Raw genomic sequence first — 24,698 nt, forward strand, 5'->3', positions numbered from 1 at the left:
GTGTGGGGAGGAGGGCAGTGATAATCTTATGATAGAAATAAGATTCAGCGTAAAGAGTTGTGCAAACAGTAAGTGATCCTTTTACTCCGTTCTTACCCTTTGCCCTCTCCTTCCCATCCTTCTTGCTCTCCTAAGATGGGCATTGCCTTTAGGGAAACCCGAAACATGTGATGCCATCCCCACCCCCTATGAAGGAGAGAGTTTCCCCAGTGCCCTGGTCATCATCAGGTTTTGGTACATGCCATTAACAGAGTCAAAAGATGTCCCATTTAGCAATCACAGCAATGACTGCAGTCTCGGAGACATCCATCCACACAACACATGTATTTCTGGCTAATTAGCTTTCTCATGTGAGCAAAGTTTGTCCTTTATAATTTGTCTCAAGTACGCTATTCATATATTCTGTCCCCTTCTCAGGCATGGTTCACCTGAAGAAAAAACAAAAGAAAAACCCTCTCCCTCCTCTGTTACAGCACTTTGCAGATGTCTGTGTTGTCCATCCTTCACCTGAGTCATTACACGAGGTTAGGAGTGTCTTGATCGATCCCAGTATGTCAGACCCTCTTTGCCTTTATTGATTCCACTACTCAGCTCTCATCCCCGGTGCCACTGATGTTTCTCATGCTGCTCAGCCTGAGTCCCCAACGCCATGGACAGCAGTATGCCTAGGATGGAAAATGGAGGAAAAAAATAAGCAAATTGTAAAAACTCAGCGCCCAAGTGCTCCTGGCCCCGCAGGCCAACACAGACATGTGGTCACAAAGCTGCCTGGTGTGAATTCCCTAGGGTAACTCACTCCCTCTAATCCCATTTGGTTAATACTGCTCTAAATATCTGGCATTTGAGTTAGATATAAATCAAGGCTCTCACAGTCATTTAAAAATCACAAGGGGAAAAAGCCTCTAGGAACCTAAGAATAGGCTTCATCTATAGCCTGATTACTTGATGGATGCCAGAGTGTTCTGGAGGGGCTTTCAGAACCCAGGCAGGGAACCTCAGATGAGATAAGAGACCAAGGGACTGTGGCTTTCTCTGCAAAAACCCAACAAGAAAAGCTCGACACGAGGTGGCAGCAGCGGCCCACGATTGCGTTCCAGACCAACCCAGGCTGGAGATCTTGGGGGAAAATATCACAACATTAACACAGAGACAACCATATTGCAATATCAGCCTATATTATTTGACAGCCACCCCATACCCTCTTCGTACTTAGGACCAGAAATTCAGCATGGATCATTGCAACTCTCTGATATGTGATCTGGCCAAATACTGTGGGTAAATTACAGCAGAAGTGGGTGAAGTTACTGGTTATGGGGATCACTGTTTCTCAAAGAATGGGAATTGGATAGATGTTTCCCACTCCAGAGAAAGGGGATGGCATTTCGGACTTCAAGCAGAACCCAGGGGAGGTGGTGCTCAGCCTGAGGCCGGTCACAATAAGTGTGACGGTGTTCAGTTATACAGGTGACACTGAACGTTACTAATAAAGTCAGAATCATCCTGAGTCCTAGACCAGGATGGTTAGAATTTGGAAACGGTTTTTAATGGCAGGAATCCTTCTTGGTGACACAAGTCATTAGGAAGAGCAGCGCAAAGACAAGACACTGTTTCTCAAGAAGTCAGCTCTTTAGTTCCCAAAGAGATTTTCTTTTTCTTTTCCTGATGAGGAGCTTGAAATGAACTATTTGGAGCACCTAATGGGTCTTAAATAAGTGTTTTTGTTCACTTGCTGAGTTATAGGTACCATCTGCGGTCTGATTTAAGATCTCAGAAGGGTTGACATGCCTGTTTCAGCCTGAAGAATTTGAATTCCACTGAATTCCCCAAAGACTGAGCCATTCAGTCTTCTGTTCCCCCCACCCCCACGGTCAGAATAGGACTCAGGAAGTAGCGAACCCAAGTCATATCTGGGACTGCAGCTTTCAGAGAAGCAAATGTGCTGGTCCTCTTGAGATGCTCGTCTCTGTATAAGAGGGGACCTGCTCTGATGCAGGTCCAGGTGCTCCTGGTGCTGTGGGTAGAACCAGCCGACCACACGTTGAGGCTGAAACGTCAAGATTTAGCCCTTCGTTTCCTGGATCACCATGGTGTTCTCATGTAGCCCAGTGACCACTGAAACAAGGGACCACTAAGAAAAGCAGACAGGGGTCTAAAGCATTATGAACTTGTCAACCTATTTAATCTTGAAGACGAACTGATAAAATGAATGCAGGTGGACTGAAGCCCACTGCCAACAGTGGGCTCTTCACCAAATCACCCAGCAATGTGGGCGATACAGCATTTAGCGCTGCTGGTGTTCAGACCCTTCTGGGCACAGGGTATAGTCCTCTCTTACCAAGGTGTGGGGTTTCCATGTTCTGGTTCCTCCAATTCCGTAAAGGAATTATTTAACCCATTTTGGTGGCGAATGGGGAATCCTTGAAACGCCCCTTTGCAGAAGGACTAGCATTCACCGATGGCTTCTATTTTCTATGAACCTTCCCCTAAAATGTCTTGTCTTGTCCCTCCAGATTGCATGGACACACCTCCTCTCTGGGGAGTTGGGTGAAAACGGGTTCATTCTGTCAACCGCCCGGGTTCCAGAGCTCTGCTCTCTGTCCGCTCGGTTCATCTCTTTGCAGATTCAGAAAAGAAGCTCTCCTTTCTCCGCAAGTCCTTACCCAACGCATTCCATTTCCTATAGGGTTTCACCTGTAGGTGTGCCTACGGCGCCACCTCTCAGCATCAGACCCCACTATCGGTCCTCGACAAACACCCTTCCTCATTTTTACTTTATGCCCAACCTCGGTTTGTGTGTGGTTGACCTAAGTCAGGACATCAGAATAGCTCCTGCCGTTTCGTCATCTTGCCAAACACGATCTCGAAATCAAATAAACCGAGGCTGATCTCCGCCCTTGGAGCTAGAGCCTCGGCGGTTCTCTTTGCCACTGCGTTTCTTTCCCAAGTTAGGCCGGGGAGGCTTCTCCCCGGCCAGGCACGAAGTGAGACAGGCGGATGGCGGCCAGCCTCTGCCCTCCCAGGACCCCTCCAGGTCGCCGAGATGCCCACTGGCTTGGCCTCGTCCGGGTGGGGGGCGCGGGCGGCCCCCGCCCGACGCCCAACAAGTCTCCTTCCCCAGCCTATGCGCGGTGGCGCGTGGGGAGAGCGCCGGAGAGCGCGGCGCTGCGCGGCGCGGGGAGCCGGGCGCCCGTGGCCGGGCCGGGTCTGGGATGGCGCCGTCCCAGATCCATCCCCTCTCGGTGGGAAGGGATGGTTGAGTCCAGCCGCCGCGGCAGCGGCTCCTTGTGCCGCGAGCAGCCTGTCTTCCGCGCTCCCCGCCTTCCCTCCCGAGCCTGCCTCTCCTCCCTCCTCCCGCGCCCCCTCCCTGCCTCCTGCCCCCCCTCCCGCGGCTCCCACTCGCTGGCTGCCTTTCCAGCTGCCTCCGCTCCGGGTCTCTCCGGCGGCGCGCGCTCCTCTCTCCGCCTCGCCCCCTCCCGCAGCCTCGCAGCCTCGGTGCCTTCCTGCCCGGCTGGGCGGGCGCTCGTCCCCGGCCCCGGCCCGGCGGCTCGGTGTCGGCGGTCGGAGCAGCTCAGCTCTGCCTGCAGTGGGTTCGGGACCCGATGCTATGAGAGCAAAGCGAGCCGGGCGCCCAGACCTGCGGGAGGCGTCGGATGCGCGGCCGGTCCGGAGACCGGGATCTCTCCCCAGCTCGCCTCGCCCTCGGGTGATTCTCTGGCTCCGTCCTTAGCCCTGCTGTGCCTCGGAGGAGCCGGTCGCGTCCGAGAAGAGCCATCGCTGTCGTGCGCGTGTGGAATATCTGCAGACATGACTGCGTGGGGGAAATTCGAGTCGCTGCTTCTGGCGCTGCTGGCACTGTGCGCGGGGCTCCTCACTGCAGCCCAAGGTAAGGCGGGCTCGCCGGCTGCCCGGGCGATGCGCGAACCCTCCGAGGCCCGGCTTGCGAGCCCGGGGTCGGTTCGGAGGCGGGTAGCGTGCCGAGGGGCCGGCCTCCGCCGGTGGCTCTCCACCGCGGATGCCCAGCGATCGCGATGCCGGCAGGGAGCTTGCATCGCCCTCTCCCACCCTCATCTCCCGCGCCCCACCCCCGCCCTCCTTCCACCTCACTCGGGCTGAAAGGAAATGCCTCTCTTTTCTCGGCGCCCGCCGGGGGCTGTTGGGGAGAAAGGAGCCACCCCGAGTTGGTGAAGCTGCGTGGTGCCTGGCGGCGGTGCCTCCTCCGAGATGCCGGAGCAGCGGGTCCTGGTGGCCCGGGTGGTTCCGGGACTTTCTCCCCGGACCCAGAGCGCCTGGGAAAGTGGGCCGGGCCAAGGCGGCCCGGCAAGTTCTGGTTCTCTCGGGGTTTGGGTGCCACGGGCGAACCTGCCTGCCGCTGGGCCGCGCACCCCCCACCCACGACCTCGGGGAGTGATGGGGAGCTCCTTGGCCAGGCCGTCCCCACCTGCCTCTCCCCGGACTTTGTTCCCTGCAAGTTGGAAGGAGCTGGCGAGGTGCGTGGAGAGAGAAGGGAGCCCGGGACCGGGTTCAGCCTCAGAGATGGTCGCCAGGTCACAGGGCTCTCCCGCCCTGCCACCCCCTGGTCAGGGGAAGGAGTGTCCCCAGGTCGCTCCTTGGCTTGGAGCTCGTGAACTTGGTGTTCTCCTTGAAGCGAGTTAGGGGATGTTTTCCCCGAACTAGCCTACAGGCTGAAACCCCGGGGCTGGCACCAGCTCCTGCACTTGTCTATTCTCTGGGAAAGAAAACAAGGTCCCTCTTGATTCAGAGGTGGGGGGGTGGGGGTGGTTGTTGATTGTCACATTGCAAACTATCTGCCCCCATTTCCTCATTTTAGCCTCCTTGTATACCCCCCACATCAATCAACACGTATCGTCCCACTCCCGAAAACGTCTCTCTATTTTTCTTTCTTTTCCTTTGAAAAGGATGAAGTCAAATCATGTGGGTATTTTTTTTTGTCGGCTGTTTGCTCTTTCCCCATATAAAAGTCCCCTTTCCTCTAGATTCTTCCATCTTCTTTTCCGCCCATTTTCTATTCCTTCAGCGTTCCAGATTCAGGGGTGATTGACAAGGCGAAGGAGGACCGTCTCTGGTTCCGCAGGGAACTCCAGATGGGCCAGGCCTGGGGAGAGACGGCAGATTAGCGTCCCCGCGCCGTGCCTCCCCTCCGCCCGCGTCCGGGGCTGCTTGAGAGCACTGCTCGGCACCAGCTCCTCCGTGCAAGCACCGGGGTGTTTCAGAAGGGTGTCCGTGGGAATGCGCCCCAGGGTCCCAGGGAGCGCAAACGCTCGGTTAGTTGCTGGAGTCAGGCTTGTTGGGGATTGGGGAGCTTCCCCAAGACACCGACCTGCCCTCCTGCCCGGCTGGGTCCAGTCGACCCACCTAGGGAGCGGCAGGTGGAGCCTCCAGGGAGGACGGCGGGCCAAGCCGGGCGAGCTGCGGCCTCCGGGCGCGCTGAGCTGGCTGGGGACCCAGCGCGAAGCAAGAAGAGTCGAGGGCAAACAGGGCTGTCCCTGGAAGGTGTGCACCTTCCATGGGTCCGGGGTCGGGGCAGGACCCGGCTTTGCCCACTAAGCCCCTGCGCGAAGTGGAAACACCTGCTACGCAACTCTGCACAACTTCCCGCCCCTCACCCCCGCGCTCCGAGCGCAGCGGGGCCTCGCCAGGCAGCTCAGCCTCCTAGCGCACTCTCGCTTCCCCGCGCTTCCGCGCGCTCCGCGCGCCCTTCCCCCGCAATTAGCAGGGGTTGGTGCGCCGAGACGCCGGCCGCCCTGCCCCGGCTGCTTAATAATCCGCACACGTGTGCGCCGGGCGGATGCCGCCCCCGCGCGGGTGGGCCGAGCTGCTGGGCTCCGGCGCGGGCGCGGGCCGGGCTGCTCCGGCGGATCCTGGTCCACCCGGCTCGGGGCGCGAAGTCCTGGGCGCCCTGGAGGGGCCGCCGCAGGGAGCACAGCGCCTCTTGTGTCCTGGGGGTCCCAAGTCCCGCCCGTACAAGCCAAGAAGTGGAATACAGGGTCCCAGGCCCCTGGCGTGCGCGGTGCGACTGTGTGTGTGCGTGTGTGTGCGATTGCGCGTGGAGGGGCCGGGCGGCCGCTCTCAATGCGCTACTGCCTGATGGAGGCAGCAGGGGGTGCGCGCGGCTCCCCGTCGCCCCCGCGGGGACCGGGGCCGCGACCCCTCTGCGCCGCCGGGTCGAGTGGAAGCACCAGCGGTTGCGTGGGAGAGCGATGCGGGCGGGAGGCTGTGACGCCAGCGTTGGCGCGGTCCTGTGTGCCCGGGGGGCTGGGGCTGGGGCGCAGTCCCCTCGGAGAGGGCGCCCGGGGGGCCCAGGTTGGACCTCTGCCGGGGGCGCCCGGGCCCCGGAGCGCAGGAGGGCTTCCCCGAGGAGTCGCCAGGGATGCGGGGGCCGCGCCGCTCGCGCCCAAGGGGTGCTCCCGCGGCGGCGAAGGCGGGCGGGCAGTTCTGATGTGTGGGGCGGGATTCGTGACCTGTTTGCGAGTCGTGAGAGGCTGGAGGCGGCCGCGGTTGCGGTCTTTAGAATGCTGTACCTTCTGTACCGCGGTCAACGGCTGTAGTTGATTGTGGAGGCTGAAGGGACCGGGGATCCCCTGTGATATTCTTTTTCCTTTGGATTATTAACGCGATTGTGAAGGTTGGGTCTCATGTGTGCATACTTCCTTAAAAGCCCCGCAATTGCAGGGACCCCAGGAAAGGGAAGAAAGCTTGAAAACCTCTCTCATTTTCATCTAGTAAGTAGGTGGAATAATTCATTCCCTGAACACAGATTGCGCTCTTTATCGGGGCTGATCTACGGGCTGTTTGGAGAAAGTTTGCCTCTCAGTTGTGTCTTGCCAGTTTGTGCAGCAAGGAGAATGCAGCTATTCGCAGGCATTATTCAGAAAGGTCCTAAAATTTAGAGGTACATATGTAGTAGCTCTATGAGTCTTACCATAGGAAGCCTGGGAGTGAAAGGTGATGTTTCTCAAAATCTGTGATTCTGAAATTCATGGACACTCCCAGCAAAGATTTAAGCGATCCTTGCCAAATTTCCACAAAAACCTTTACAAGAAGAGAACGGGAGGGAGAGAGGGAGAGAAAAAGAGAGACAGAGACAGACAGACAAGGTTTCCCAGACCTTCATACTTCTATGAGTTGCCTCTATCATTACCAGGATAGATGCTAAGACCTTTCATTTGCTGGCTGGGATCCTCATGGGTAGGCAACTGCAAGGATGTGTCTATATGCACTGTCTCCTGGGGAACACAGGAAATCCTGTGAAGAGACTTCCAGGGACAAACCCTGATCCATCACACACTAAAAAGGCAGGCCATCTAAGGGGAAGTTAGTATTTCTACATCCATGATTTGCTTAGCAAATCACATTTATTTTTTATTGAGTTGTCAAGGGGATTTTTTTTTTCTTTGCCAATTTATAACTCTTCAGCCCATAGCTTTAGTGCTTCTGGAGCACCTATATAATTCTTCTCTGGGGATTTTAAGTCCTTAACAAGGTACGCAAAGGGGAAGCATTCTTCCTAAATGACACATTTTATAAACTTGAATTGGTAGGACAGTGAGGTCTCATTAAAGAAGTTCCAAGGAGCAGTAGCAGGTAGTAACTGATGGTAGAATTCCCTCAGGTGTCAGAATCTGCACTAACACAGAGGCCAGGGGTCACTGTTTTGATTCTGGCTTTCAGCTGGCCAGTCCTGCTTGACGGGCAGAGTGCCAGGAATGCAGTGGAAGTTCCTACAGGCACAAACAGCTCCTCCTGGGGGCAATGCTTCCTCAGTCTCCAGTTGACTGTCTGAAGCAAATACCGATAGGGCTTTGAAAATGTCAAGAAAATTGTTCTGCTTCCTTTAAGAAATAGATAAACAAAGGCTCTGGTGTCCAGTTAGCACTCATTGCAGACGAAACAGCAAATCCAGTGTAGACATTTCTAAGCTGTCAAAATGCAAATGGCATATTAAATACTCTGTGCTCTACTGAATTCTAAATGGGCCCCTGGTAAGTTTTCTGCTGAGCTCATAGTGAAAATAAGCCACCAGAAGTTGCATATATGTAACTTAAACTGCACATTCCCTTTAGCCTTTTATATCTGGTGAGGTTCCTCTCTGTCTAGAATTAAGTTGCTTCAGTACTTCTTGCAGAGTAGATGACAAAGCTGTATTGTCTTTTAGTTTTATTTGTTTAGCTAACACATCAGAAGAAGACATCTGAGTTAAAAGGATAGGTACTCTGCAGCCTATAGCATTTGCATCCGTGCGTTGCCTGGACCCCTGCGCCACTGGACTAGGAAGCTGGCTTTCTGGACCAGTGGTGGTAACTGATAGAATCAAACCAGTCCCATTGTGTGGTCAGGCCACTTTGGAAACCAGAAAAAGCCAATGTTTGAAACAAGGGAATTGGCTTGGATTTGCCATCTGGGGCACAGAAGAAAACTCTTGGTCCTGAAATAATTGGTCCTGAAAGAAATCAACCCCTTGAGCTTGCCTTCAGCTTGCACAGCCACTGGGCTTAGGGAACAACCTATGAGTATGAAAATCGGATAATCGTATTTAGGTATTTGCCTAAGTGCAAGGAAATAAGTCTCTTCTACAGTGGTGTTAAGATGACCTTAAATGTTCTTTGGCAAAATTAATCTGTCTATATGTAGGGTGGAATTTAGACCCCAGTACTCAAGTGGATAAATACCAGAATCAAAATCCCCATTATGGAAAAAAAGAATAAGAGAAAATTGTTTCACTGAACTGGTTAAAACTGACTAATTGTGACAACTTTATGGAAATAATGTACAGTGTATACTCTCCCCTCCCCCCACACATTTGAAACACATTTTTTCTTTTCCTTTTTTTTTTTTTAACATTTTTGAATTTAGCTGCAATTTCCTTAAACCATATCTACCATGCCCTAGTTTGGGGGAAAGAAAGGGCCCTCAGCGCTGTAGGGAGGCTGCGGGTTTGTCTTTAGTCTTGGACACCTTTGTTCCAGACTGAGGAGACGTCATCCATCCCATTGAACAAAACCTCCTTCTGCATATGTGGGAAGCCTTCTACTTAGGAATAACACTTCAACAAATAAACTTGATTTAGAATCCCTGTGACTTTAACCCACTCTGTGTATCTCTTGCCACATGTGTCTCTTGCTAAAACTTCTTTGATGAATGAAAAAGAAAACATGCAGGCATGGACAAGTATTAAAAATAACTAATGCTTCTCATGCATTTTGCAATTTATTGGTTGAAATCCTCCTGCTTTATCCTGCACTAGTTTTAGCTTTGGGAAAGCTATAAAAGGGATATTTCACTGTTGTCATTCTCTCCAAATATAAGTAGAATAAAAGAGATGCTTCCATCTTAATACTTATAATCTTAACGTGATTTTGCCCACATTGTCTGTAAAGCCAGAAGTGCTGAATGATGCTTTGTGATTTAAAAATTATCCTTGTTACTACCATGAGATCAAGGGAAACAGAGGCATGAAAGAATCAAGCTGGTATTGCTTCCCAGGTTTTCACCAGTGAGTTACTTTTAGGATATTGTTAAAACCTGAGACTTAAGTGGCATAAAACATTAGCTTGATTCTAAGCACCTTTATTCAGTTATTTTTGGGGTTGTATTTGTTTTTGGAGGCCCTGCACCTTGGTAAGATCCAAGAAATCTCATATAACATGTTGATATTGTAAATGCAAATCCAAGGTAATGGATCTATTATCTGGGATTTATCATCATAATGGATGATAATGGAATTATCCAGATAACTTTAAGCCATGTGGATCTCAAAGGAAGCAGAGCAGCTTTTGAGGACATCAAGCATCTCTCCAGTGTATGTTTTGGGTACTAAACAGGTTCCCATTGTTATTGAAGATGTTGGCATTGTGGTCTTGATGTTGAGTTTTTGAATAATCTTTTGCAAAGTGTGTGGGCATACTGATCACCTGAGGTCTTCTTTAAATGCAAGTTTCAAGGCTTCTCCCCTCAAGTGATTCTCAATAGTAGTTCTGAGTGGTGTCAGAGATCTGTCTGTGCATCTATGTATCTATATATCTATCCCAACTTTCCTTTCCGTTAGAGGCCTCAAAACCTAATAACCTCTTCACAGAGTATTCATAGGCTAATTAGCCCACCCTGATTTCATATTGAAACTACATAATATGCTACATAATGAAACTGCAATTATTTCAGAAGATTTCTTCTTTATCTTTAGTGTCTCCATTATCAGAGTTCATCATTCTATGCTGTTTAATCCTTTTTTTTTTTTTTTAATGATTTTACAACTAAGCTGAGATTCAAGTTCCTTGTCTGTAGTGTTTATATTATGGGATGACTTCAAGGGATTATTGTAGTCTTTCATATAAAAATACTGTGAGAATAAATTAGTTTACATTTTTTCCTTTTACTCTTTAGTATACTCTGATAAGGTTAGTGTTGTAGAAGAAGGAGCTAAGTGTTAGATTAAAATTGGAATTATTCAGGAAGTGTTCTCTAATGAATTAAAAACCTTTGAAATTAATTGTGAATTCTAAGCAGTTCTTTTCCAGATGCCTGGTGACTCTCTATGCCTTTCTTCACAGAAACTTACTTATGTTTCCTCTTGTTGTTAATAGAAAATGCCTTTATTAATCTTTTAAAAGTGAATAATTGTCAACGTGGAGTTTATATCATGCAGAATATGGGGTGGGCTCTCACCATTCCTGTTCCTATAAAATTCTGCACCCTTGACCTGCTTCTGGTCTTTAAAACCCCAGAACTCTCTGAGTGAATTTTCACTTCCTTTTTCTATCAGTAAATAGAAAATCAACATTAGAGACCTTTGACTTTTATGCAGATGGATAATCTTTAGAAATACAGAAAGTTAAACACAGCTCGTTCTGACGAACATGGGTTCTCCTGGGCTTAAGAATATTCACTTTTCTTTCAAAGAATGAACCACAGACTGTGTTCAAAGGCTGTCAATAGCTTCTGTCTCCCGTTTCAGACTTTTTGTGTGTGGTTAGGAAAGTGATGTACTTTGATGTGTAATACAGCTGTGGATAGTTAAGACTTGCAGTGTGTGATTGACACTTCATACATAATAGAGGAGGAACCCTGACAACATAAGAAGGGTCACATTTTTACAAGAAATTAACAAAATGGAGCAGATACTTCCCTTCCTACACTGGAAATGTAAATTTTTCTAGCATCAATCTTGCCTTTCTTGTTCTGTCTCATTCTTGTTCTCCTTTCTTTACAAAATATGATTATTGTGAACAACTTAAAACCAGCCATTAGAGTTTTCCTTTGTTTATGGCTCTAGAAATGAGGTTGCTGGGCATCTGCGGACTACCTGCTCAATATATATGCACTGTTTTATATGGAAACAATATAACATTTTCAAAATGTAAATCCTTATACTTTAAAAAATTGTGGAGATAATATCAAGGGAAAGTCAAGTGATAAAAATCATCTCAGTATTAGGTAGAATTATGTTTATTTATTATGCTTATTATAATTATGTTTATTTATATATTTAAGCATCTGGGAGGAGCTGCTATCATTGGAGGGAAATATATGCATGTGCTGTCAGTCACTTCAGTCATGTCTAAATCTGCAACCCCATGAACTCCTTCCCAGGAGCATGCCAGACCCTTCTGTCTTTGGGATGTTCCAGGCAAGAATGCTGGAGTGGGTTTCCATGTCCTCCTGCAGGGGATCTTCTCGACCCAGGGATCGAACCCACATCTTTTACATCTCCTGCATTGGCAGGTGGGTTCTTTACCACTAGCAGCCCTGGGAAGCCCAGGTGGATGTATGTTTCTAGTCAGTTACCATACTTAGCAATGAAGTCCTGGGGCCAGAGAAGAGACTCGGGCTGTCTAGACTGTCAGTAGGATTATGGTCATCCTTCCGCTCACTTGAAGAGTTAGGGCAGGCGCCCACTCGAATCACTCAGTTCAGTGTCACTGGAGTTGACAAGTGCCTGGTGTTTACCTACCCTCTTGAACAAAGAAGACTTTGAATGAGTGATGCCCCTCATGAAGCTTACGCTCTTCAAAACAAAATGAAAACTGAAGCGATTTGACTTTGATGAGTGATTATACAAACTGTGTCAGAGATATTGAGGGTCATGCAGATGTGGGAGGGGGATTCCTGTGAGAGCTGGGATCTTCATACCACCTCGCAAGGAATGGAGGAGAGGGAACAGGGACAGAACGAGAGAGAAAGGTGCGTGAGGACTGGCCCGAGGACAGGCAGCAGGGTGCCGAGGACAAGGTGCAGATAAACCCATGCATACTGAGGCTTAGTAGACTCCTCCAAAATTCTTCTGTGGGTCCTGAGAGCCAGACGAGGAATGTACACTGCTGCTCTGAGACTGGTTCCTGAAATACAAAGATGCATGTCTATTTCAGGCCTCGCTCTTCTTTTCCTCACATGCCCAGTGGGTCAGACCTTACCTGACTTGGCCTGGGAATCTTACAGCCATCAGACTATCCTGCTGCTCCCGTGCACATTCACAGTTTCATCTGTGAATAACCACTGTTCTCCCATACCTGATTCTGTTTTGTGTGTGTGTGAGTCAAACTAATGTGTCAAAACTGTTCTGTGAAAAGACTCATAGGGGAGAGATGACCTGTGCAAGGTATCAGTCACGATTTTTTTCAGGTGAGTTTGAGTGAACTCCGAGAGTAGGTGATGGACAGGGAGGCCTGGCGTGCTGCAGTCCATGGGGTTGCAAAGAGTCCCACACGACTGAGTGACCGAACTGAACAGATGCATGATTTATTTATTCACATATCTAAGCTAGAACATGTTGGAATAATTAGCTTTGAAATCCTATACCCAGGTTATTACTTTGCCAAGCTTATTCGATTCATCCATGTTTCTTCCTCATAATTATTTCTCTTTGTATACAAAGTAAGGTATCTGGGATGTTTGTAATTTTTTCCTCTTCTAGTCATAATAATTTAATGATATTAGAGCGTGTTTAGATATGTCAACCTACAATTGTCATTTTGATCTTCATGGCTATTTTCTCTCTGCTTTTTAATTTGAAAGAATTTTATAAGAGGATTACAGAACAAAAAGGAAGTAATCAGTCTCTTTCTTTAACCACTGCAATTACACAATTACCTTCCCATTGTTCTCTAGTGGCAACAAAACATGTAGATGCAACAAGGCATCCAGGTGTTTAGAAAATAAGAGGTCTTCTGACCCAAAAGTACCAAAACTGTAGCCATGCCAAACTGGGAGGTATGGTTTATAGCTCCTGGCAAATGTGTTTTTTCTTTCAGTTTTATGGCGGATGGACAATAAGCAACCTTTTTTAAAAAAATATATTTATTTCAATTGGAGGCTAATTACTTTACAATATGGTAGTGGTTTTTGCCATACATTGACATGAATAAGCGACCTTTTAAAAAAGAGTGGGTATAAAACTGTGAAGTGTTATGTGAAGTGATGGTGGGTTTTCTTACTTTTGTATGTAATACCAAAACTCTGTGAGAAGGGAAAAAGTTTCATAAATGAGAGATCTTGTGTCATTTATTGAAGTCTTAAAATCAGAAAAAAACATATTTGGGCCACATTTTTATGCCTTTTAGTGAGAGTTCATTCTTTGTCCAAGTTTAGGAGAGACTGAAGTCAAAGTTGAAGATGTTCATAGCAAGATCGCATCATGCAGTCCTCAGGCCCACACGTTTATCCAGTTCTGCACACCGCAGGGAGCAGTTAAGAGCCGGAGAGCTGTGTCATGAAGGGCAGCTGGAGGGGCGTCTTCCTCTCAACACTATCAGCTAGCTATTGCTGTTTAGCATTGCTACCACAAACTCAGCAGCTTGAACAGCACACAGGATTATGGTTTCTGTGGGTTGGGGTCTGTGCACAGTTTAGCTGGGTCACATGCCCTCTGCACATGGTCTGACAAGACTGAATCTAGGCGTTGCCTGGGTACTGTAGTCTCTTCTGAAGTTCAGCTTGGGAAGGACCCAGTCCGGAGACAACTTAGGCACCTGGCAGAATTCTGTTACTTGGGATTGTAGGACTGAGAGCTTAATTTTACCACTAGCCATTGGCCAGACTATATTTTCAGTTCCTTGAGAGGCCACCCATGGCTCCTTCCCACCTGGGGCTTCCCAACATGGCTCAAAGCCAGGAAAGGAGAGAGACATCCTGGCAAGCAGGGTGCCATGGTGTTATACATTATTGGGTGATCATGGGCACACAGACATATGCAGCACATCACTGTTACATTATTCCATGGGTTAGAAATGAGACCTGGGTTCTGCCCACCTCAAGGGGCAGAGAACTATACAACACAAACACCAGAAGTCAGGGATTGTGGAGACACCCTGAGAGTCTCCCCACCATGGTGTCTAGAAATATGCCAGCATAGAAAGAGCAACATGCAGTCAATAAGTAAGTGGCCCAGGACTTGATTAAAAATGGGCAACAAATACAAATATTTTACAGAAAGAACAAGCATAAATAATAAATGTAGGAAGATGATCCCTACACTTACTATTGATCAATTCTTTTCCCCAATGCATTTGTAACACTATAACTGATATGTCACGTGTTAGCAAATGCATAGAGAAATCATTTCTTTACATTTTGGTTGAATATCTAGAAAAATTCAGGGAGGAGATACCTTGGCTCTACCAATCACAATTCTAAATTATCAGATATTTCACCCCAGAAATGTGATACATCCAGAAACAATAGATGCTTATTCATTTTAGCCTTCTCATAGTGAAAAATTAGAACTTAAACATCCATCATCTTAAAATACCTAAATAAATTGTTGTATAGGACACTGTTGCCTTTATGAAAGTGTGTCCATGATAAAAAGATTCCGTTGAAAATTCAAAATAATATGCGTTCTATCCCCATTTTCATGTAAAGGAAAAGTCAAGTTGCTTCTCTACACACGTAAAAATATTTGAAAAAATGCACACAGTATAGCATTGACATTTAAGTGCCCTTTGACTTTTTTTTGGTAACTGTGTCAAACTTCTCTAAATAAAATAAGAGTTCTTGAATTGAAAAAAAAAAAAGCCTGGGAGAAAACAAGTAGCTTTTATCAGATCATGCTGATGAGCAGAGATAGATTATATGATTTTTGAACTTGAAGTAACCTTCAGGTTCATAAATCCACTCACTTTTCCTTGTGTCCAGAGGACTTGTAACTTACAAAATTCACAGCAAAAACTAAGTCAGAACTCAGCCTAAGCACACGTTCTTCCCATGGGAGCCCACATGCCTCTTGCTGACTGACTTTCCATCTCAGCCCAGAGGAGGTCTAACTGGCCATCTGCACCCACTTAGCTCCCTGTCCCCTGGGGTGAGAACAGTGACAACACTGAGTGTAGTCTCCTGACATGGTCACCTGGGAAGACAGTATAGCTAGGAATATTCTAGGCTTAAATTAAAAACCTGCTATTATCCTGGCAGCTAGAGAAGCACATTCAAGTTTCATACTTGTGAGATGGTTCAGAACCACTGGGGGCGCTGTAGAACCCTCAGGATGGAAATGTGTTAAAAGATTTTGCTAGTTTGTTAAATGCTTGCTGCTGCTGCTGCTAAGTCGCTTCACTCTGTGCGACCGACCCCACAGACGGCAGCCCACCAGGCTCCCCCGTCCCTGGGATTCTCCAGGCAAGAACACTGGAGTGGGTTGCCATGTCCTTCTCCAATGCATGAAAGTGAAAAGTGAAAGTGAAGTTGCCCCGTCGTGTCAGACTCTTAGTGACCCCATGGACTGCCGCCTACCTACCAGGCTCCTCTATCCATGGGATTCTCTAGGCAAGAGTACTGGAGTGGGGTGCCATGCTTAACTGCTGATAATTTTTTAGGTCAATAAAAACAGCGCTGCAGTGTTACCTAGCTGTGCCTCCTTTGTGTTAATAACTAATATATTTTCTATCAATGCCCATTTGAAGGGCGTCTTTGCCATTGCAGGATATTCAATTCTGAAGAACTCAACACTTGAAGTTCTGCCCTGTGAAATGTTCTCCTTGTTGGGACTGCTCCAATTAGTAGAGTGAGACAGTTGCCTTTTTGCATTTCTTAGTGATCAAAAGCACTTGAATTATGAAATCACTCCATAAAAGTGAGAATCAGTTTATTTATTTATTTTTTTGATTGACCATGAGTTTCAGAGAATAGAGATACTTTCCTTAAGTTTTTGTGTCCTCAGGGACATTTTGGAGAGGATACATGGCAATGCTGTGCTTTATGTGTCTGACAGCATCCTCCAGACTGCAAAACAGTCAAGTTTGGTTTCCATATCTACTTCCAGTAGCGTGTGCCTTAAAGGACATAAAACACTATCATACACTGTTTCCTCATTTTTCCAAAATAATATTGAAGTGAAAGTCAGTCAGCCGTGTCCGACTGATTGTGACCCCATGGACTATACAGTCTGTGGAAATCTCCAGGCCAGAAAACTGGAGTGGGTAGCCTATCCCTTCTCCAGAGGATCTTCCTGACCCAGGAATCGAACTAGGGTCTCCTGCATTGCAGGCAGATTCTTTACCAACTGAGCTATCAGGGAAGCACAAAAGAATATTAACTGGACTCAATATTCCATGAATTTCATAAATGAGCACAGGTAAAAAGGCTTAGAAAGGTGCCTGGCAGTTACTTATGTTAAGTAAATGTTACAACGGTTTTATTATGACAACTAAAATATTAGACTGTTAATTCTAGTTATGGCTACAGAAGTAACATTGGGGAAAGACTTGTTCTTCTGGAGAGAAATTATTTGTAAGTGGAGATTAATAATTTAATAATTGTATCTGGATGCAAATGAGTGTCTTGTATTTTAGAAGAATCATCCTGATACTAATTTCTTTAGTTCTTTGGGATGTTCAAAGAATTCTTTTTTTTTTTTAATTTAATTTTATTTTTTTAACTTTACAATATTGTGTTGGTTTTGCCATATATCAACATGAAACCGCCCCAGGTATACACGTGTTCCCCATCATGAACCCTCCTCCCTCCTCCCTCAAAGTACTTTTACGTTCCCTACTTCATTGACAGATTTAAGAAAAAATATATAAATTTCTAAGTGAGGTCAAGTGATAACTGGATCCATGTCATGGTTTGGCCTCCTGCATTACATTTGTGTTACTGCTGCTGCTGCTAAATTGCTTCAGTCGTGTCTGACTCTGTGCAACCCCATAGACGGCAGCCCACTAGGCTCCCCCGTCCCTGGGATTCTCCAGGCAAGAACAGTGGAGTGGGATGCCATTCCCTTCTCCAATGCACGAAAGTGAAAAATGAAAGTGAACTTGCTCAGTCGTGTCTGACTCTCACCGACCCCATGGACTGCAGCCTACCAGGCTCCTCTGTCCATGGGATTTTCCAGGTGAGAGAACTGGAGTGGGGTGCCATCGCCTTCTCTGTACATTTGTGTTAAATAGCATTAAATGCTCAGTACAGTCACTCTGATGAGATGTGTTTTACGGTCATTTATGATCAGGAAGCCTTGAGCATATTAAGTGACCATTAGAGACACAATGCAGAGAAGGCAATGGCCCCACTCTGGTACTCTTGCCTGGAAAACCCCATGGATGGAGGAGCCTGGTGGGCTGCAGTCCATGGGGTCACAAAGAGTCAGACACAACTGAGCGACTTCACTTTCCCTTTTCCCTTTCATGCATTAGAGAAGGAAATGGCAACCCAACTCCAGTGTTCTTGCCTGGAGAATCCCAGGGACGGGGGAGCCTGGTGCGCTGCTGTCTATGGGGTCGCACAGAGTTGGACACGACTGAAGCGACTTAGCAGCAGCAGCAGCAGCAGCAGCAGAGACACAATGAAAAGAGAAGAGTAGAAAACTTTCCCAAACAGGGTAGTCTGAAGGGTCATGGGCTGTGAGGATTCTTGACACTATGCCATTCTTTTGTGTTCTGAAAGAGTTTATGCATTTTTCTAACTGCTTAGCTTTTTCCTTCCCCCAAGTAAAGTATCTGAGGCTCGTTTTACAGAGAACATCTGAAATGGTGTGCCTTGCCAAGTGAGCCTTGTGCAGAGCCAGGGAGAAGAGGTCTTTGCCAGGTGGTGTCAGGAACCTTACCTTTCTGGACATGAAAAGCTGTCAGTGAAATCGGGCACTCTGGGTGATTGGAGTCTGTAAGAGGGTTAGGGCCCTATTCACTGACTTAGACTTGAAACCCCTCTCTAGAGATGGAGCCAGGCCATCAATAGTGCCAGGATGGTCAGGATGCCCTGGCCCTTTCCTTGTGGTCCAGACTTCCCAGTTTAGAGTCTCATCACTCAAGTACAGTTGACCATCAGATTAAAGGCTGCTCAGACCTCCTATTCCAGCTGTATGTCTGAATACTGGTGTTGGATGTTCAAAGGCAGAGTCTGTCAACAAAAATAATTAATAAGCAATCAATAATAAGAGTGAAAGTGAAAGTCACTCAGTCGTGTCCAGCTCTTTGCGACCTCATGGACTATATGTATCCTGCCAGGCTCCTCTGTCCATGGGATTCTCCAGGCCAGAATACTGGAGTGGGTTGCCATGCCCTCCTCCAGGGGATGTCCTCAAGCCAGGGTTTGAACCCAGGTCTCCTGCATTGGAGGAAGATTCTTTACTGTCTGAGCCATCAGGGAAGCAAGAATAGAAAAGAGTTTTATTGGAGCCAAACTGAGAACTATAGCTTAGAAGTCAACTTCCCAGAGCACTCTGAGAAACTGCCCGGGAGTAGCAGGGTGTTCAGCACAATTTCATGTCTTGTCAGAACAAAGACCATGAAACTAGTCAAGGATACATTCCTTCAAGGTTTCAAAAAAAAAAAAAAAAAAAAGGCAAGGATGAACACAGCAAGTCAGTGTGGCCTTGGCGCCTGGAAGAGAGTCTTATCATCAAAGGAGTCTCAGCATTGGTGTCCCAGAAAGAGGCATTTAATCTTTATTTTTAACATGGATGTTCTTTGCTTTTGGTCAGTGTGACCATTTCTTTAATAAATAAAGCAGGTGTACAATGTAGAGCTGATGGGCCACAAACAGGCCGTCCTAGTTAGCGTGAAATTCAAAGTAGCTCATCTGTAAGCCAGGATGACTTCCCCAGACCCCGACATCTGAGCACTTCCCTTGTGAAGTCGCATGTGTGGAAGCCCCAGTTAGCGTGACACAGATGCATCCTGCACGGTGGTCTGTCGAGGGTCACGTGATCAGACTTTCAGAGCCGGCTGCCCAGGACCCTCATGGCCATCAGCCAAACACAAACCCTTCAAAGTCAGGTGAGCCTACTTGGTCTTCCAAGGGAAAGTCTCTCTCTCCAGCACGGCCACATGCAGTCAGCACTGCCAACTCAGCCACTTAGCAGAGCCTGCAGAAGAGGAGGGAGACCTTGGGGCTGGGGAGTTGGTAAGCGTGGGCACAGATGGCGGGTTAGCTCCTGGGTGGTGCTCAGCTCGGCCCACAGGCCAGCCCTGTGCCTGCAGCCAGGCTCCTGCCTCAGGGCCCCCGCGTCCATGCCCACTGCATCTTCTCCAGTGAAAGCTGACCCAGCAGAGAGAGAATCTGTGGTTCTGTCACATAGTTTAGAGTCAGACCCTCATCAAGCGTGACCCCAGACCCAGGTCTGGCCTTCACACGGGACGATAGCCTTTTGAGGATGTCTGTCAGCAGAGTGAGCTCAGTGAGATCCACTGGACATGGTCTTAAATGAGGTGCTTGCTGTCTGGGGGGGTCTTCTGGGGACCTCTGGGAATTTCAGCATTCATGCCACTTTAATGGCCCAGACAAGGAAAGTCATTGTTCCCCAGTGTGTAGGAGACCAAGGTTACGTGCTCTCTGCTCACACACACTGGTCTCCTCTTGCTTTAAATCCTTTGGGCTCGGCCACAGGAATAGCTGCTAAGTGAGCTTATGCTGTGTGATGCTGTGGTGAAGCTTCTTGCCTTGTTTCAGAGTGGAGGTCTAAGGACCCATTTGACTTTTAAAGAATAACTCATATTCCATTTGGCTATTCCTGAAGGAGTGTCCCAGGTGGCTCCATGAGTAAAGAATCCGCCCACAAGGCAGGAGATGTGGGTTCGATTCCTGGGTCAGGAAGATCCCCTGGACAGGAGGGCATGGCAACCTGCTCCAGTATTCTTGCCTGGAAAACCCTGGCGGGCTCTAGTCTGTAAGATCCCAAAAAGTCAGACAAGACTGAAGTGACTGAGCACGCACGTGCAAAGGAGCTGTGTCATCAGTTAGCTTTTTCAGAGACAGAAGCAGTTAACAAAAGTATAAAACTAATGATCAACATTATATAGGAAGATTACGAACCAGTGGTGATGAACCCATAGTCCATCTAAAGAGCACCGACATGAGTGTTGGTGGTAAAGTTCGGATAAAAACGAGCACTTCGCAGGCACTCAGCATGGCCAGTTCTCGCGCGTTCAGGACACATCTGACAGGTTTCACTACCTGAAGCAAAGGCAACAGAAGAAGCCCCGATTCCACCGCTTCAGAAAACACTTGATTCCCCTCTAGGTTTTCTTTGCTAATCGCTGACGAGCGATGCATCTTGGCATTTCCTTAACACTGTTGCAGTAAAGTGGCACTTACTTTAATAAATATTTGATAAAGAAGGAGGCCCATGGAAGGAATAGATGTGTAATATACCTACCATATCCAGTTTGTTTCTAAAATGACACATTTCCAACAAGTCTGTGCTGGGCTGGGCATGGGGGTTAGGTTAATCAACAGATAGTTCTGAGGCAAAATACCGTCTTAGCTGGTGTAGGATGGAGGCAGCCAGTCATAGATCAATGCCAACACATGCTGCATTTATTTTAAAGCTCTTTTTGTTTGAAGTACAGTTGACTTACAATGCTGTGTTAATTTCTGCTGTGAAATTTGCAAGGCAAACTGATTGTTTTATATATGTTATATATATATATATGTTATTTTTAAAGTATTCCTTTCCATTATGGTTTATCATAGGATAATGAATACAGTATTCTGTGTAAAGCTATTTTTAGATTATTGGATTCTTTTGGACAAGGTAAAAATATCAGTTAAAGAAATTTAGACATATTGAACTCTATATAGGCAAAGCTAAAAAACAAGGTGCCATACTAGAGGGGCAACATAAAAGCAGTCTGTGTATTTTTAATAAAATCACATTCAAGAACACATTGCTGTTTTCATTTTGTTAAGATGCCTTCACTAATTTAGTGCAGTAGGTAAGTAGAAGAATGCTTATTTTAAGACACTTGAAAGTATCAGTAAGACAAAGAATAACTGACTTTTGAAGTTATTACCCCATATGCTCGTATATAGATTGTTAGAGAAAAAACATGATTTGCAATAGCTCCATAATAATTATAAACCAATTATTGACCTTTATTTCTAGAATGCCATTACCTGCAGATGAACAGAAGCTCCATTCCAATCCAGAAAGGGCTACCTGTCCACTGTATAAGGCTTCTTTTTTCAATCAGATTTTCTCCTAATAAATAAAATTGCTTTATTTGGAGGTAGCAACCTAGGAAACAGTATTGATCCTTCCTGATCAGCTTATCCCACACCCTTATGGGCTATAGAAGCAGTGTCCATTTTTCTTTCTTCCCTTATTATTACTGCCAATAGTGTATACACAGTGGTAACTGTCCCACTTGTTGCGGCCTTTGCTTTTCCCAACACTCTGGTGTGGTCTGTGCGCACAGGACTTCAGGGGGCCTGAGGAGCTCATGGTGGGCAGATGACAAGTGATCCCTTCAGACCAATGCCTGTTTTCTTCAGAGGCTGTGTCTGTACCTGGCACATGCAGGATGGGGGCTCTGGTCCACGACCTCTTACATTCTAACTTGGGGACTTCCTGGGCTTCAGTTTCTTCATCCAGAAAACACGTAGGCTGGTCCTTTCCCTTTCTGCCCTGACATGCTTGACTTCTATTCCAAGTATAGTAGTAATCAATACATAATTAGAGGGCAAGAGCAGAGCCTACTACATTCAATAAGACCACTTGCTGCTAGGAGGTAGAAGGAATTCATGGTGTGTGTATGTGTGTGTGTGTTTGATTTTTACTTTTCCTTTCTTATGTCTAATGCATTGACCTGGGTCATCTGTGGTTCCCTCAAATGACATAGAGCAGATATTTCCTTTAATCAGTATAAGATAAAATTAATTACTCTCTGAGCCTATTTCTCCTGGTGTTTTCAGAACCCCTTTGAAAAATAGGAGTCACCTTGTTGTATTAAAAGCACCAGATCCTTGGTATCATTTTAATGCACTGGGAGCGCTAGGCCCACTGCTTATCTTTATCACGGGGATCTCACCCTTCTGGGAAGAAACTGTTTATTGCAGCTTTGGGGTAGAAGCTTCCTTTCCCAGATTTATCACCAACTGTGAATGCCTTCCAGTAGCGCTGAAGGAAAACACATCCATTTTCCCAAAGTGTTTGCCCTTTGTCAGTTTCGGAGTGAAATCTATTAATACTGTCTGATAACTTTCTCTTTTTCTAACCCATGTATCAGCATTAATGATCGGCTATTATTTATGTGGGTGCTTCTGTAGTTGCAAACTTCTTATAATACTTAATAGCTTACAGTATCTGCGGAAGACAGCTCAGTACTGTCCTTGATCACCTCCTATTTTGTGACAGGTTATCTGAGGCTGCTTCCAGTCACATGAGAAAGACCACAGACCTTCTACCTCCAATCTTTGTCCTAATCGTAGGTCTAACCATTGTTTCTCCTTACCTTCCAACAGCCCCATCCTGCTACCATATAAAGAGTGAAAGAAAATCTATGTTGCCATTTGTGATACTACGAAACTCTAAAATATTGACTAGGGTGTTTTCCTGAAGAATCATACCTAGCAGATTGCCTTTCTAGTGATTTTTCTTGAAATCACTCTCCTGTGGTGATCATTCTCCTTCAGCACCTAATCATGAAGACCCTGTATTTGTAAGATTCTGCTGAAGTTTTGTCAGACATTTTAAATGTGTCCAGAATCCAGATATGCAGATTGGCAATAATCAAGGGACCCCTTTTTGTACTCAGCCACATATTAATTGCTGATCACTGAGGCTCTGCTCTGGGAAATAAAACCCTGCCCAGACAGGACGATCTGGAATTTTCTCCTGGCAGCATACTACTTTATTTTAAATCACTTTCCTTTTGAAAATCTACTTTCTCTTTTATTTTTGGAAACAGGCAGACTTTGGAGGAAAGGGGTTTCAGCTGGGTTGGTTGTGTTGGATTTTTTAAGGAAGGAGCATTATGGGGCAGGTACAGAAGTGATGTTATTTGTGGGTAGGGCGGACTTAATAGAATTTGAAGATCTGTGAAGATACAAAATTAGACTTTGTCAACCTTAAGGATTTTTCTTATTAAGTATAGTTGATTTACAAGGCTATGTTAGTTTCAGGTGTGCAGCGTAGGTTCAATATTTTTATAGATGATAGTCCATTTAAAGTTATTATACAATATAGGCTACACTCCATGTAGTGTATATCCTGGAGCATGTTGATTTTACACTTGGTCTTCTGTGCCCCCAGTGCTCTGTCCCTGCCCCACCTCTCCACGCTGCCCACTCCCCTCTGGCACCACTGCTTTGCTCTCTGTACCTGTGAGTCTGTTTCTATTCTGTTACATTCACTCATTTTGTAGATTCCACATGGAAGTGAAAGTATACAGTATTTGTCTTTGTCTGACTTTTTTCACTAACCATAATATCCTTTAGGTCCATGCACGTTGTTGCAAATGGCAAATTTTCGTTCTTTCTACAGCTGAGTAATATTCCATTGTATGTACCAAGCTGTCTTTATTCATTCATTGGTTGATGGACATATGTATTGCTTCCATATCTTGGCTCTTGTAAATAATGCTGCATTATTTACAAGTGAACATTGGAATCCATATATCTTTTTAACATTAGTATTTTGGATTTGTTCCTATATATGCAGGAGTGGAATTGCTGGATTTTATGGTGAGGAATTCTATTTTTAGTTCTTTTGAGGAAGCCTCATACTGTTTTCCGTAGTGCTTGCATTAATTCCTCTAAGGAAAAAGAAACAGAAGCACAAATAAACAAATGGGACATAATTAAATTTAAAAGCTTGTGCACAGTATAGGAAACCATCTGCAAAATAAGAAGATAATCTACTGAATGGGAGAATATATTTGCAAATGGTATGCTAGATAACTGATTACTATTTAAAATATATAAACAGCTCATAAAACTCAATGTTAAAAAAAAAACAAAACACAAAAGACCTGATTGAAAAATGAGCAGAAGACATAAATATGCATTTTTCCAAAGAAAACGTAGAGATGGGCAGTAGGCACAGAAAAGATACTCAACATCGCTACTCATCAGAAATCAAAACTAAAATGAGGTATCACCTCGTATCTGTCAGGACAGATATTATCAAAAAGATAGCATCTCGCAAATGTCAGTCTTATGTTTAATCACAGGGACTGTTTTCTCACTACACTGGGCAGGAATAAACTCTGCAGGGTTTAGAGGAAGTCAACAATGTTTCTGTTTTTATGTTGGTTTGTAAAGTTACACATTATCATTTAAGTGCTAAAGAAGTTCTGAAGACCACACTGGGAGAAGGCGTGCTTCAGTACAAGCAGATCTTATTTTCAGTGCAAGTAACTTTCACTTATATTATTGACATTGATGCAAATATTTATTCAATTAACTTTATTGAACACCCCTGCAAGACAAGTCCTGTGCTAGTTGCCATGGATCCAAGGTAAATGAAATGAAGTCCT

The 24,698-nt window shown here is 46.1% G+C and overlaps 1 protein-coding gene across 2 annotated transcripts in view; it reads left to right on the top strand.

Moving 5' to 3' along the window:
- The first annotated feature begins 701 nt into the window (after nt 1-701).
- CSMD1 (CUB and Sushi multiple domains 1) overlaps nt 702-24,698 on the top strand; it is a 2,066,326-nt gene continuing 2,042,329 nt past the window's right edge. For both annotated transcript variants that reach the window (XM_025272930.3, XM_044938991.2), the window contains exon 1: nt 702-3,883. In XM_025272930.3, coding sequence (XP_025128715.3) covers nt 2,995-3,883 — 889 coding nt within the window. In that variant the 5' untranslated portion in view covers nt 702-2,994. The remainder of the gene's footprint in view (nt 3,884-24,698) is intronic.

Source organism: Bubalus bubalis, chromosome 1 (genome assembly GCF_019923935.1).
Source record: "Bubalus bubalis isolate 160015118507 breed Murrah chromosome 1, NDDB_SH_1, whole genome shotgun sequence".
Taxonomy (NCBI): Eukaryota; Metazoa; Chordata; class Mammalia; order Artiodactyla; family Bovidae; genus Bubalus; species Bubalus bubalis.